Source organism: Stegostoma tigrinum, chromosome 14 (assembly GCF_030684315.1).
Source record: "Stegostoma tigrinum isolate sSteTig4 chromosome 14, sSteTig4.hap1, whole genome shotgun sequence".
Lineage (NCBI taxonomy): Eukaryota > Metazoa > Chordata > Chondrichthyes > Orectolobiformes > Stegostomatidae > Stegostoma > Stegostoma tigrinum.
In genome coordinates, this window is record NC_081367.1 from 25,540,652 (window position 1) to 25,555,983 (window position 15,332).

At 38.7% G+C, this 15,332-nt stretch overlaps 1 protein-coding gene across 4 annotated transcripts in view; it reads left to right on the forward strand.

The window, feature by feature from the left end:
* The window catches only part of rsrc1 (arginine/serine-rich coiled-coil 1), a 386,463-nt gene that overhangs the window by 181,824 nt on the left and 189,307 nt on the right, over nucleotides 1-15,332 (forward strand). For all 4 annotated transcript variants that reach the window (XM_048542246.2, XM_048542244.1, XM_048542247.1 and 1 more), the window contains one exon: nucleotides 5,848-5,899. In XM_048542246.2, coding sequence (XP_048398203.1) covers nucleotides 5,848-5,899 — 52 coding nt within the window. The remainder of the gene's footprint in view (nucleotides 1-5,847; nucleotides 5,900-15,332) is intronic.

The window sequence follows — 15,332 nt, forward strand, 5'->3', positions numbered from 1 at the left end:
TAGGAGGAAGTGGGGGTGTGGGTTGGTCAGTTGGGAGCAAGGGCGCGGGTGGGTGGGAAGGAGGACGGACAGTTCAAGGAGGCGGGGATGAGAGGGAGGGCTGGTTTTGGAATGAGGTCAGAGGTGGGGAGATTTGAAGCTCAAAGTCCACATTGAGACCATTGGGTTGTAGGATTCCGAGGTGGAATATGAGGTACTGTTCCTCCAGTTTTCAGGTGGCATCGTTGTGACACTGGAGGAGGCCCAGGATGGACATGTCGTCCAGGGCAGGGGAACGGGAATTGAAGTGGTTTGCAACTGGCAGGTGTTGTCGTTTGTCGCGATCCAAGCATAGGTGCTCCACAAAGTGGCCTCTGAGCATCTGCTTGGTTTCCCCGATGTTGAGGAAGCCACATCGGGAACAGCGGACACAATAGACCTCATCAGCCGATATACTTGTGAACATGTGTTTAATGTGCAAGGTATTTTGGGGCCTAGGATGGAGGCGAGGGGGGTGGTTTAGGGGCAGGTGTAGCATCTCCTGCGGTTGCAGAGAAAGATGCCGGGAGAGGCAGGGCTAGTGGGGAGTGTGCAGCGGACGAGGGAGTCTTGGAGGGAGTGGTCCCTCCGGAAGGCAGATAAGGTTGGGGAGGGAAATATATCCTTCTCGTGAGGTCAGATTGGGGTAGAAGTGGTGGAGAATTATGTGTTGAATCCAGAGGTTAATGGGGTGGTACGTAAGGACACAGGGAGTTCTGTCTTTGTTTTTATTGCAAGGAATGGGATGTGAGGACTGAGGTGTGGGAAATGCAAGAGATGTGTCAAGGGCTTTTTCGATCACTGCTGGGGCGGATATTGCGGTCCTTGAAAAACAAGGACATCTGTGATGTCCGGGAGTGGAACGCCTCATCTTGGGAGCAGATGCAGCATAAGTTATGGAATTGGGATCAGGGATCTCGTACTTGCAGGAAGGTGGGTGAGAGGAGATGTAGTCTTGGTAGCTGTGGGAGTCGGTGAGCTTGAAATAGATATCAATTTCCAGGTCCTTACCAGAGATAGAAACAGAGAGGTCCAGGAAAGAGAGAGAGGTATCAGAGATGGTCCAGATGAACTTAAGGTTGGGGTAGAAGATGTTGGTAGGAAACATTTGTGCTTTATGAATACCTGTGCACATTACATCTGGAATGCAATGAATTTGGGGTTAGGCAGTAACTTTTCTGTGAGTAAAAACAGAAAATAATGGAACAGTCTATGCACAGAATTCAAATTAAAGAGAGTTTTTGGTAGATAACTGGCAAGAGGAGAGAGAAAAAGAAGTTACTTTGGAGCAAATTGCAATAACAATTCTGTACTGCCTGTAAGATAGTGAAGCTACATTCAATCATGGCTAGATTTTGCTGTCAGCTGTGAAAGAATGTTTGTTGCTGTTTACTGTATTGACAACTGTCCAGAAATATTTCATGAGTTTCTGAGAAATGACCATGATATCAGGCATCTGAAGCAATGAGACGCCCTCTGTAGGGGATCTATAGCCTGCAGGAGTGGGACAAGCAGCAGCGCGACTCTTCAAATAATCACATTGAAGATATTTCTCCGAGACACACAGCTGGATTTTCTTTCTCAGGCAGACTCCTTGGGTTTAAAGTTGAATCCCAGTGCTGCACGCCAATTAGTGTCTGTTGCTAATTAAGACTGATAGGTTTTGGCAACTCCTCAAGGTGTAGACACCTTTTCAGCAACTTCTACAAACTTTTTATTTAGACAAGAAGCACTTACAGCTTTTGGATCACAGTGTGGAAAGGGAGCTCCAGGAACAATGAAGGTATGGCTGCTGTGGTTGGCTGTTAGTACACAAATTGATCACAGAGTGATGGCCCCTGAGTTCCATCCTCCAAGCATCTGCTGGACTCTGGATGCTCAAGGGTTCTTAGTAGACTGGAATTTTCCAATCATCCGGATCACTAGCCTTAATAGACTTATTAATAGTACGAATAAATTAGCCACTGCTTCCAGACAAATTGCTGTCAACCTGTGCAATCTGCTTTATTAAAAATCATGTGGAGATGGAGAGATAGGGTTAGGTGAAAAAAAATTCTAAATATACCTGCGATCTGGCTGAAGGAGGGTATCCAAAGTCCAAACTGTAGTGCCTGAGCCAGGAAAAACAATTTAGAAATAAATTATTTACAGAAAGTGAAATAAAAAGAGGGAAAGAACATGGGTTTGTGCCAGAGATACAGAGATAAAAGTGGGATATAAGTGATGACAAAATGAATACTTTTAAAACATTAATTAAATTCTGAAGAGATAGTCTTGAAACTTGGAAAATGTAAATTTCAGAACTGGAGAGGTTATCTATCAGTAATTATGATAATATATTATTAAAATAGTCATTTGCGGTTAGAATTTATCAAACTCCTCCCACAGTCATGCACGTATTGACAGTCATCAGCAGATAACCCAGTGGGCCTCTGATGATCTGATTCATCTCAATACCTGCAGGCAATTAAACTTTCTGTGGGAATACATAATTGCATTGCAAAACATTGCTTGCTTATGTTTGAGAGGAATGTTCTTCTGCTTCTCATGAATTTTAGCATCTTTAGGTAGTACTGTGAAGATTCTTTAATGGCTGGACGGCTACCTGGACTAAACACTTTGTTTAAAATCTCATGTAAATGATACACTTCAGTAAGGAGCTGCTGTATGCTGTGGACAACGTCCAGATTTGGGCTGATAAGTGGGATACAACCACCATGGCTATACTGCATGTCATCCACAAGATGCCCTGCAGCAGCTCACTAAGACATCTTCAACAGTGCATCTTACATCTATAGTCTCCATCACAGAAAGGTCATTACAGCAGATGCTTCACCACCTGCATACCCCTTCCAAATCACAAATCATATTACGTTGGAAATAAATATCATCTTTCTTCAATGGCCTAGAGTCCTAGATCTTTCTTCCTAACAACATTGTGGATGTACTGAAAACACATGTCCTGGAGCAGTTCATGAAGGTGACTCACTACCATGCCGTAGAGTTTAGACAGTAATGCTGATCTTGCAGGGATTACCCTGGAAGGATGCAAATGCATTGGAAGTGGTTCAGGGGAGGTTTAGTGGATTGAAATTTCAACGAACGGGGTGCTTATGAGGATGCAATGTATCTGCAATGCTTATTTTCATTAGATCTTTGAAGAGGAAGGAACAATTTGAAGTTTATAAGATCTTAAATGATCTTGATAAGATGGACATGGAAACGATGTTTACACTGGTTGATGAGTCCAGAACTAGGAGGCACTGTTTTAAAATTAGCGGAACCCCTTTTTAGATAGAGTTCAAGCATTTTTTTTCTCTGAACATTATACCATTTTGGAATTTACTGCATCAGAATGTTGTTGAATATTTTTAATGCGGAATTAGATCCTTGTAGATCAAAGGTTATCCAGAAATCGATGCAGACAAACAGATCGGCCATCATCTCACTGAACGGCAGAGCAAACTTGAAGGCCCAAATAGCCGCCTTCTACTGTGACTTGTATGTTTCTATGGAACCTAAACCATGAATATTTTGAATTTCAAATAAAAGTTGCTTCTGTTGGAGCCTTCTGGTGACAAACTAAGGACCTGTTTCAGGAGAGCTCTGGCACATAGGAAGGTGCATAAACATATACTTTGTCTGCCTCCCTCCTATGCTATAAGTTGTGAGAAAGGACAAAGTTACTTTGAAAAACTTATTTTTATATGTACTGCTACTGATTGGAGTGGTGGTACATTTTGTTGGTTTTTGAGAGGATGGAGGCCACTATAATATGTTCAATGAGTTATTTATTTATCCCCGACCCATTAGTGCAAAAAATATCTGGTTGTCTTCACGTTACTACATGTCAGAATTTCCTTTACACAGTTGGTGATTTCCATTTTTTCAATGCGACAGTGACTGCTTTGAGAACACTTGGCTAGCTGTCAAGTGATTTGGGATGTTCTGAGATCACGGAAAGGTACTATATTAATATGTCTTTCCGCAAAATGTGTTTATTAGAACCAAGTCTTGTCCCCATATTTTCAAATGTTAGCTGATCTTAGCTAGTATAACAGCAGTCAGTTCTACTTGTAATTCATTCACGGGATGTGACCTTTGTTGGCTGGGCCAGCATTTGTTGCTGATCTGCCTTTGAGAAAGTTGGTAAGCTCCTTTCCTCAACTGCTACAGTTTATTTAATGAAGACAGACCCACCAAACCTTTTGGGAGGGAGTTCCAGGACTCTGGAGCAACAACACAAAAGGAACAGTAATGTCTTTCCTCGTCAAGATGGTGAGTTGTGTGGAGGAGCACCTGCAGCTTGAGGTGTTCCTTTGCATCTGCTGCCTGTTTCCTTCCAGATGATAGTTGTCATGGGCTTGGAAGGTGCTGTCTAATGAGCCTTGGTGAATTTTTTCAGTCCATCTTGTAAATGGAACACATTGTTACTACTGAGCATTGGCGATGGAGGGAGTGAGTGTTTATGAATATGGTGATGCTTTCAATTCGATATGCCTGGATTCTGGAGTGTTTTTGGAGCTGCATTCATCCAGGCAAGTGGGGAGTATTCCATCAAAATTCTGACTTGTGCTTTGTAAATGATGAACATGCTTAAGAGAGTTAGGAGTTGAGAGATTCAGAGCTCAACAGTTCAAGTTTGAGAATACATGTGCTTGAGAAACTAATTAGTGGCCTAACTACACTTGGGTGGATGAGATGATCTAGCTCGAACATGAAGGCTCCTGTTTTCGAATAGTCAGCTATTCTTGCCTCCAGAACTCTCATTAAAAGATGGCTTTTGACAAGCGAGCAGAAGACACTGGCAGTGTATCCTCACAAGGAACTCAGTGTTTCTAGAAGCTGAGAGAAAGGGGAAAAAATTGCAATAAACAGAAGCATGTCATTATGCTGTATTGGAAAGCTTTCCTGTAAAGTACCTCAAACACATTACAGTATCCAGTTTGATGCTTTTTGTCTCCCCATAATGTTTCTGTATTCTCAGGATTGTCTTAGGCTACCTTGTATAATGGTTTTGCTATGTGCTTGCATCTCACAAAGTTACAAAAAGTGTAATTTTGATAATACTTGAAGCTGTAGTGTTAAATCTGAGGATTTGCATGGAGGAGGAGGAGGCTGATGCCTTTGAAGGATTATGCAAATATGAACATTTCTTTGCTGAATGGAATTGCAAGGAGCTGTGGTGGCACATGTGTATGAACTGACTATGCAAATCCTTAAATAATCTAATGATCCCAAACTACAAAGAATTAAAGCAAACTTCACATCGTTTTAGTTTGTTGGAACTTTGTTATAATGCATACAGCACCCAAGTAGGCATGTGAAAATGTGTTGTTTTTATAACAATATTTTTGGCGACGAGCTTTCTTTTTGGACTCATGTGATATGTATAATGTGCAAGATGTTGGTCACAGTACAATTAATTATATTTTTACGGCTTAATATCTTCTATGAAAAATGTCTTTGGTATTAAAACAGGGTTGTTAAAATCAGGTACACCTTCAGTACCATTTAGCAGGAATTTCAAACTTGTAACTAGGAACCTGGTTTTCAGTGTTGCGTATAGTTTTTAGCTGTGATGTTAAGTGTTGGCTGGTCAATAGTTTTCAATTTTATGGATGACACTGTTCCACTCCAAAATGAAAGTGAGGGTGTTCTATCAATCATTCAAACTATTATCCTGAGAGCTGAATCTTTTTGATTACCCAAAGAATTGTCATGCACATTTCTTCTTTTATGTCTTGATGAATGGAAATCCTTTGGATTGTGTCATCATTAAACAGAGATCCGTTATTTTGATGCGTTTTTGTCTTTGTTGTTTTGCAGTCTCCTGCGGAACAAGCCAAAGCAAGATTACAGTTGGTCCTCCAGGCTGCTGGTAGGTTGTGGTATTGAACTACTTATTGGTTTCTATTCCTGGCATATCTTACATGATCTAAAACCAAAGAGATTGAATTTTCTTCACATTTTTTGTACATGTTTTCAGGAGACTGTTTACATTTTTATTCAGTATGTTTCTCTTGGTTGGATAAATAAGCTTTGCCTCACAAAAATAAAGCAATATATTACTTTGTAAAAGCTATTAATCCTAGATATTTAGCTTGCTGGAATCACATTCTGAAGTTGGTTGTTAAATGTTGTGTGAAATTTCTTTTTTTGACAGTAAGATTAATTTGTATATGCTTGCCAAGTTATTTTAATTTTTTGAAAGTTAAAATTCAAACACTGTTTGTATAAGTGAAGGGCTTCTGTGGTGAAGAAGGGTCTAGGCCCGAAACGTCAGCTTTTGTGCTCCTGAGATGCTGCTTGGCCTGCTGTGTTCATCCAGCCTCACATTTTATTATCTTGGCTTCTGTGGTGAAGTTGTGATATCCCCACCCTTGAGCCAGAACACCTGGGTTGAAGTCCGACATCCACCAGACATGTCATAAGATGTCTGAACGGGTTAAGTAAAAATGTTAAACTAGTATAAGCTGTAAATTTATAATATACATTTACGTGTAGAAGATACATTAATGTTGATAGGTTTTAGCAACGTATTTCCCCTTTCCCTGACTCTGAAGTGTTTTTACAATTTGCATGTGAGTGTTTACCAATAATCTTAGAAATGCTTTGAAATTATGATCTATTAAAATGTTAATATCCTTGAAACATAAATAAAACTCACATATATTTTGGTTTTGTTTCAAGCAGTCAGACTGCTTTCAGTTTGAATTGTAATATGTGAACAGATATTTTGGTGAAACAAGCTTTTTTCTTCTGTTACTGATATTCTCTGAAAGTGTGGCAACTTGAAATTGATTAGTGAGTGTGTAGGAATACATGTGTACAATGGGGAGGTTGAAGAAAGAGTCTAACTGTAGAATAGGGGCTGGCTATATTGGCTAAATGGCCACGAGAACACACAGGCTGAAGTTGTACATCGGGGCCCTGCAGAATTGCAGATGCAGCTTACAACATGAGAATTTTCTGCAAAATTGAAGGTTTTGAGGAAATTGCCCTGCCAAGTTATTTTAATTTTTTGAAACTTAAAATTCAAAGAACATCTCGAGTCCTGTGGGGGGAAAAAAAACACGCTCAGCTTCCAAGATAACAAAGTTGTGGAGCTCAATAAACACAGCAGGCCAAGCAGCATCTTAGGAGCACAAAAGCTGACGTTTTGGGCCTAGACCCTTCATCAGAAATGCTTCCTTTAGCTTTCTTTAGCTTCCATTAAGTTAATCATTTCCATGAAAAGTTAGATGATTAAAAGTCCAATGCAATTTTTCATTAACTATTAAACAGACCCCAAACCTAATGCACACTCTCACATGCACACCACATAGACACTCTTCACCCAAACTCCTACATCCCCAGTCCTCTGCCAGATGCCCTCCACCCATCAGAGCAATGCAACGCAGCTCCCCCATCTCTCCATCCCCGCTTGGGGAACCAAGAACTCCCCTCCTCCACTGGCCTGAACCCCAGTTGGCCCAACACTTCCATCAGTGCCATGGCAGTAAACCCATAGCCCCTTACCACCCCTAAACAATGCTAGTTCACCTAGCACTCTAACCCTGAAACCAACCTCACATTTACCTTTCAAACTTAATCTTTCACAGTAAATAAGGAAATCTTTTGATGTGCTGCTGGACATTTAAATCTCAGAGCATGGCACACTAACTCTTGCAAAAAAGGTGCATAGTTTGGTTTCGTCTGGCTGTCCTATGCTATGGGAGAATTGTGTAAATTTTAGTGATGCTCTGCTTTTCTGAAGGAGCCTGGATCAGAATTCCTGGCTAGAAATTTGGAGCTTAAGTACTAATGGAAAAAAGATATAAACAGAATGGCAACCAGACTGGGATTGCCACTCATTGGGATAGTTCCGCCATTGTATTGGAAAGGTGCATTTAATTTCTGTCAATAAACATTGGAGACCGCTATGCAAATGTTTTATGTAGGCTAAGTAGCCTGAATTTTCAGCAGAACACATTTCACAGATACTTTTTGTTCTGTATCTTTTGTTTATATTTATGATTGATATGAAAATCACCAGTGTAATATATTTAACATAGCAAACTATTAAGAAAGATTTATGTACCATTTCTCCTGAATTTTTATTTTTGTTAAACCAGGCACTTTCTGGATTGCATGTGAAAACAAGCAGTGAATTCCAATCTTGGCACCATTTTGGGTGACTGCCTTGAGCGCTTACTTTGTGTCTCCGATCATGTAAAAGCAGTTAAACCCACAAAGATGTTAAGTTGATTTTATCACTAGTGTGTTGAAATTTCTATATTTTATCGTACAAAATCTTTTGTCATATGTATCTGTTGAAGAAAATAAGTTACCAAACATCAGAGGCCACAATAAATAGGAGACAATTTCCTGATGCCCCAACAATTTTTCTGGACATCATGATGCCAACTACAGACAGGAATATCTCCATTTCTCTTTCCACACCTGACATGAATTAGTTTGGATTGAATGAGGCCCTAACTTGTTGTAGAGATCAACAAAGGGAAAACATGATAAGTGTCAGCCTTTCTTCGGTTAGCTCATCTGGGTGTGCAGCTGGCAATTGATGCCAACAGTGTGGTTTAATTCCTGTACTGGCTGAGGTGCCATGAAGGACTTTCCTTCTCAATCCCTCTCCTCGCCTGAGATGTGGTGACTCTCGGCTTAAGCCACAACCAGTCATCTCTCTAATGAGAGAGCATCTCTATGGTCTGATAGAACTGTGACAACTTTGCCTTTTGCCATACCAATGTTATATGTCTTGCAGGTCTTCCTGCACTTTTCAAAGCAATCAAACACTTAAGAGTTTAAAACTCAGGGCAGACTAAAATCAGTTCTTGTGCCAGCCTCCTGAATATTACAAGACTCCCCACTCTTGGGTAAAACCAGCAACAGTCTGGCCCGCATGCCTTCATTGCTCAATCCTTTGAGGATAGAAATTGGCAAGTCATGTTGAGGTTGTACAGGACATTGGTGAGACCTCTTCTGGAATACTGTGTCCAGTTCTGGCCACCCGGTCATATGAAGGATATTATCAAGCTCCAGAGGGTTCAGAAGAGCTTTACCAGAATGTTGCCAGGTATGGAAGGTTTGAGTTATAAAGAAAGGCTGAGACTTCTTTCACTGGAGTGTAAGAGGTTGAGAGGCAACCTGATAGAAGTTCATAAAATAATGCAAGGTATAGATAAAGTTAATGGTAGTTGTCTTTTTCCGAGGAAGGGCTGTTTCAAGACTAGGCGTCACATTTTTAGGCTGAGAGGCGAGACGTAAAAGGCAAATTTTTTTACACAGAGGGTGGTTTGCCTGTGGAATGAACTTTCAGAAAAAGTGGTGGATATCGGTATAATTACAGTGTTTAAAAGACACTTGAATAGATACATGAATAGGAAAGACATGGATGGATATGGACCAGGAGCAGGCAGGTGGGATGACTTTAGTTTGGGATTATAGATATGGACTGGTTGGACCAAAGAGTCTGTTTCTGTGCTGTATAACCCTATGACTCTGTAACAGTCTTGTGCAGTCATTGAGAGAAAAATCGAGGCTGTTATTTGAGTGTTCCATATACATTGATAATCCAATATAAAGAAAGGAAAGGACTTGTATGTAAGTCATGCCTTTTACAATCTCAGCAAACGCAAAGGTGCTTTACAGCCAATTATGTATTTTTGATGTACAGTTACTATTGTAATTTAGGGAAAGGTGGCAACCACCTTGCAGCAAAATCTCACAGTTAACATTGTGGTTATACCTAGATAATCTATTCATTTTTGACGGATAGAAAATGATCAATGCGCCAGAAGAACTCTTCAAATAGCACCATTGGATCTTATACATCCATTTGAGTTTGAAGACTGTGTCTAAATTTTTCACTCAAAAGATGATGCTTCAAATGATACGTCACTCCTTAGGGCTGCACAGAAGTGTCAGCCTGCGCTGTGTTTTAAGTCTTTAGGGTGCCCTCGAGCCAACATCCTTCTGATTCAGAGGCAAGCTAAGGGTGGTGAATCTGTGGAACTCATTGCGATAGAATGCCTTGAAGGCCAAATCATTGGGTGTATTTAAGACAGAGATAGATTCTTGATTAGTAGGAGATCAAGGGGTACAAGGAGAAGGCAAGAGAATGAGGTTGAGAAGCACAAGAGCTCTCAGAATTGCAGAATGACCTCCATGGATCAAATCGTTTAATTGTGTTCTTATAAATTATGGTCTAAGGTCGAGAACTACTGGGTGCATTCTTGTTAGTTAGCAAAACAAGCAATGACAATGTGAGGGAAAACCGTTTCATGCAGCTGAGGATATGGTGAAGGCATGTTTAAATGAAGCTTTGAAATAGTAATCGAATTATTATTTGAAAAAGAAAAACATTACAGTGATATGAGGAAACAACAACAAGGAATGGCATGAAATGAATTGTTCTTTTGGAGGCCGACATGGGTACAGCTGGTCAAAGGACCTCCTACGATGTTGTAATTGTTCCATGATTCTGTGTTTATATATCTGATTACATTCAGTACTTGTAATTCTATGGCTCTCCAGTTATTCTCTCAAGGCAAAGGTTTCCAGATCCTGATGTTAGATAACATCATTGAACAATGGTTCATGCCACATCCCTCTTGAAGGTGCCTCAGGGACATTGAGGATCAGGTTACCTGACTTTGAACGAACTTAAACATTGTAACAACTTAAAATGATCTTGTTATTGCCAGCTGTCTGCCATGATTCTATCCTGTCTTGAAATGTTTTTAGAGATGTAACCTTTCCACCTTGCCAAAGCTGGGATTTCAGGACCTTGTCTTATGTTGGTTGTGATTGAGCATGTTCCCTGACAGCTAATCTGAGCCTTGTCTGTTGGCCTGTTTTCTTCGGGTTGGAGTGTATCTTTTCTTACACGTTGCTGACATATATTACCAGAAAGCTAGGTGGTAAAGGATAGAACTGGAGTCAATCTTTCAATGCTGTTTTATGCATTTATTTATAAAGATTACTTTACTGCAATGCACTTCTAAACCCACAACCAAATTTTCAGTCTGTTCTTGTTTTTCTGGAGAACAAGTGAATCCCCAATTGACAACTTCACCATTTACTCCTGGAATAATTCTTTATAATCAGGGCAAAAGCACTTACTGGGGAGAAGTTTTATTAATCTCACTGTTATGTGTTTCATGCATAATTTAACATTGATCTTGTGTTTCCTTTTGAGGCAGATCTTTAATCAAGACATGGTTTGAATATTGACTATAACACGTCTACCAAAAGACACAGTTCCTAATTTTCTATTATGCAGATAGGTTTTGATGAAATACTCACCAACTGGTATAGAAACGTGATATATACTGTCATTGAAGAGTCTTGCATGTTTTCAAAGATATTCCCAATTTTCAATCGGGTGAGCATAAGGAACTAACCTCATCATCATTGACAGTTGTGTATACTGTTCTCTCAACCACATTGGTAAAGTGGCAGCAATTCACTGTACAATCATTTGCCGATTTGATGACATTGGAAATCAGAAATTTCATGGTATTGACGTGGCTGCAATGGAGAAAGAGGAACAATATGCATATCATTATTAGTGGCAGCTGCATACAAAATCGCAAGGACTTGGGATGAACTATTCTCTGTCTGTGTACTAATGTTTTCCAACCTCTTTTGGACATGCTGAGACCTCATCCTGGGCTCAGTGTGTTTTTCACTCATTTTTTATGTTTGCTCCTTGCACTACCTGTCCCACTGTTTATGCTGCTTTTATTCGAAAGAAAAGGATAATTAAATGTACATGAATACATGGCCACATAGGTAGCATACGATTGGTAAATCGTACTGACACTGTAATTTAGCCCACTGCAAATCACAAGGAGTTAATTACTTCAAAAGGAAGAAAATAGTATGTAAAAAATGTGAAGCACCTCAGTAACATGCATACTTTTTGATATCTCTTTTTTAAATTGCGGCTAATTTTCAGTCACCTTGATAGTGATTTCTTTTGTCTTAATATTATCTTAGAAAGCTGAATGTACTTTTTTTGTAAATTACAATGCACAAACAATACATTAGTTTTATTTATACATGTTAAAGAAATTTCCTTTCAGTTGTTTTTGCAGTTAACATAGATAAGTGTTTGATTTGAAATGTGGTATCTGACTGAACACAATTTTTTTCACAATTCTGGTTAAACTTGCAATGTATGTATGCTTTTATCTGAGTTCTTCACCCCACCCCCAAAGAAAAAACTTTTCAGTGAAGGAATTGAACAGCATTGTGGTCATGCCTTAAATTGTATACATAACTTGCAGTACTTTTAATATATTTTGAAGTGTATAACTACAAAATAGATGTGACAGTTGTGAGCTGAATGGTACAATTTGTTTAATTTTCATGGAGCTGTCAGCATTTATTTCTTAACCTTGCTCTCCAGAATATGATAAAGCTACTATGGGTCATATTTCATCCCAGTCTTGAACCTGTGTGATTCAAATGAAATACATAGTGCATGGCATCTTATTTTTAAGTGAAAAATTGAAGGAGATAATGGATCGTATATACTCGAAGTAGGAAACAGGAACCTGTTTCTGTAGGGGAAATAAAGGTTTGCAGTTTGGATTCCACTTTTGTGACCTGAATTTTAAGATTCTGGATGACAAATTCAGCCATACACAGCATGTAACTATTTAGTTCTCTGAAGATAAAAGGGCAAAATTCCTTCCAGCAAATTTAGTCATTAATACCCAAGGTATAATAATGTATTGACAGTGATCACATTCTTCATTGTCTTTCATAACTATTTCGTTTAAAATAATTCAAAAATCCCTGAATACTGGAGTTTGATGGTATTTCTTCAAATCTCCAATTTATGAAGCCATTTAATTTTGATCCAAATTGTGCATTGATAGTACAGTAAATATAGTTGGTATAAATTTGATTTAAAATGTTCTGACTTCTAAAGATGCTAATGTAATGTTACATAATGTGTTGAATTTTTGGCTTCATTGTTGAATAAATCTGTATTTTTCAGTAAATGGAAGTTGATGAGAACCATGTTATTACTTGGAAGCAAACATTGGAAATGTTATTTTAAGGACACATTTGCTAAAGGACATTAAATCCAAATAGAAGTTGCTAATGGGAAATACTTGAATTGTAGGAACAATTTGGTTTGTGATTGTTATCCTAATGGCCTAATTTAGAGGGACCTAACTGAAACAATAAAATAATGTCAATTGAATCTGGTTAACTTGATATTTATATATATGACAACTGGACAAGTTAAAAATTGTATGATTGTTCAGATTTTCACATCATCACCCATCACTATGGGGACATTAAGTAGGTGCAGCCCCAAGAAGCTCATTTCACAGACGAGTATCAAATAAGATCAAAGGCCATAATAGGGTATGTTATTGGAACTCAGAGTCAATAGCCGTATTTTAGGTTAGAATTAGATTTGACTAACGATTCAGTTTGGAGTGGAATTCACATTCTGTGGAGTGAGAAGTGCAGCATTGATACATGCAAACTTGTTCGACATGTGACTAATTTTTAATGTCATTTTGTCACCAGAGCAAAAAACTGGAGCTGCATTGCACCAGATCAAACTTAATGCAGAAATGAAGCTGCCTCCTAGGTTTAATGTGCACAGGAATCAAATTGTTATTTGATGACATTGTTTTAGCTACGTTTGCATCAGTGTCTCTCTGAAGCCAGTTTCTACCAATGAAAGTGGTATAATTGCACCCTGAATGAATTGAGACAACTGGGAGAAGCTTTCTTGTCATGACAGGCTTTTTTTCTTTGTATGAGATCATTGTCTACTAATTTTTAAAAAAATTTTCTACTGGATGGAAATATGGCAAGCATTATTTAGTTTCATAATTAGTGTTCACTTTTTGAGATGTTTCATATTCATAACAGTCATTGAAACATGAACTGCAAGCCAAACAAGTTTCTTTCCTTGAAATGTATTTAACTGTACTAAAAACCAGAAATTTTATTTACATAGTGCCTTTCACTGTTTCTGGTTGCCTGAAGTGTTTCACATTGAACAGATCTTTGAATGCTGTCCCTTGCTGACGGACACATCAACAAATTGTACAAGGTTGGTTTCCACAAGTAAAATGTGAGATAATTAGGCAGTAAAACTATATTTAGCAGTGGTGATCGAGTCAAATATGCTGGTCAGGGCACCAATGGAATTGTCTGCTCTTTTCTCATAGCATTAAGAGAACATCTCAGTTCACCTTGTTTTGTTTGTGCATTATTGTTTATTGAACATTAGGATTTTGCCATTTAGTGTGAAACTGGAGCAACATGTAGGTCAGATGGGTCAGACTTTTGATCTGACAACTTTCATAATCTTTTTCTAGTGCAAATTTAAAAGTTACACGTTTTGTTGAATTCACTGTCTTAATTAGCCATGGTATTTACAACTTTTGATCTAGTATAATTGCCTAAGATGAATCTAAGAGTTGTCCAGACAATCTAGCAGCCCCTAGGAGCTGCACTAAAGTGATTGTTTTAGCATAAGATGATTTGCTCAATACCTGCTTGCGGAGCGGATGGTGGTGGATGGCTGGAATATGCAATATTTTGACCAGCTGGGATTGCTAACATTCAGCCAAATTGACACTTCACCTGTAAGGTCATTATGGTTTATATTGTGTTATCATATGAGACCAAATGCTGAACATGAAAACAGAAGCAAAATCTGTTCGAAGGGCACAGGTGATCACCTAACAACTAATATGAGAAAGGTAAGTCATTAGTTAAGTAATCATTTTGGGTTTCCAATATTGATGTGTCTGATGTATTTTAAATAATTCAACGTTTGTTGTTGATTGTGTCAGGGCTGTTGACTTTATGTTGGGTTGTCACCTTCATATCACAGATAAAACAGAAGGTATGACACAGCCCATGTCTAATATTTTCAAGCTACTAGCAAATTTCCAACTGTTGGTATTTTACTTTAGATCTGGAATTAATGTGGTGTGAAATATTAATCGTAGATATACAATAGCTAATCAAAATCAAGTTTCTGTAAAATCTGGGGTTCAACATACAAGTGACATTCAGATGCAGTGTTCAACATTTATGTCGTGTGCAAGAGTGATTTGAATAGCATGAATGGGATAACATCATGAACTCTCCCGAACAAGTGTAAATCAGAAACCCCATGAAGTGTTAAATGACCTCTAACCTGTACCAGTGATACTTCCAGTCTCAACCTCAGTGGTCTCGGCAGTATCCATAGTAACAGCAACAAACCAATGAAAAGAAAAAAAATGTAAAAATGCATGACATAAACATAATGACATGAA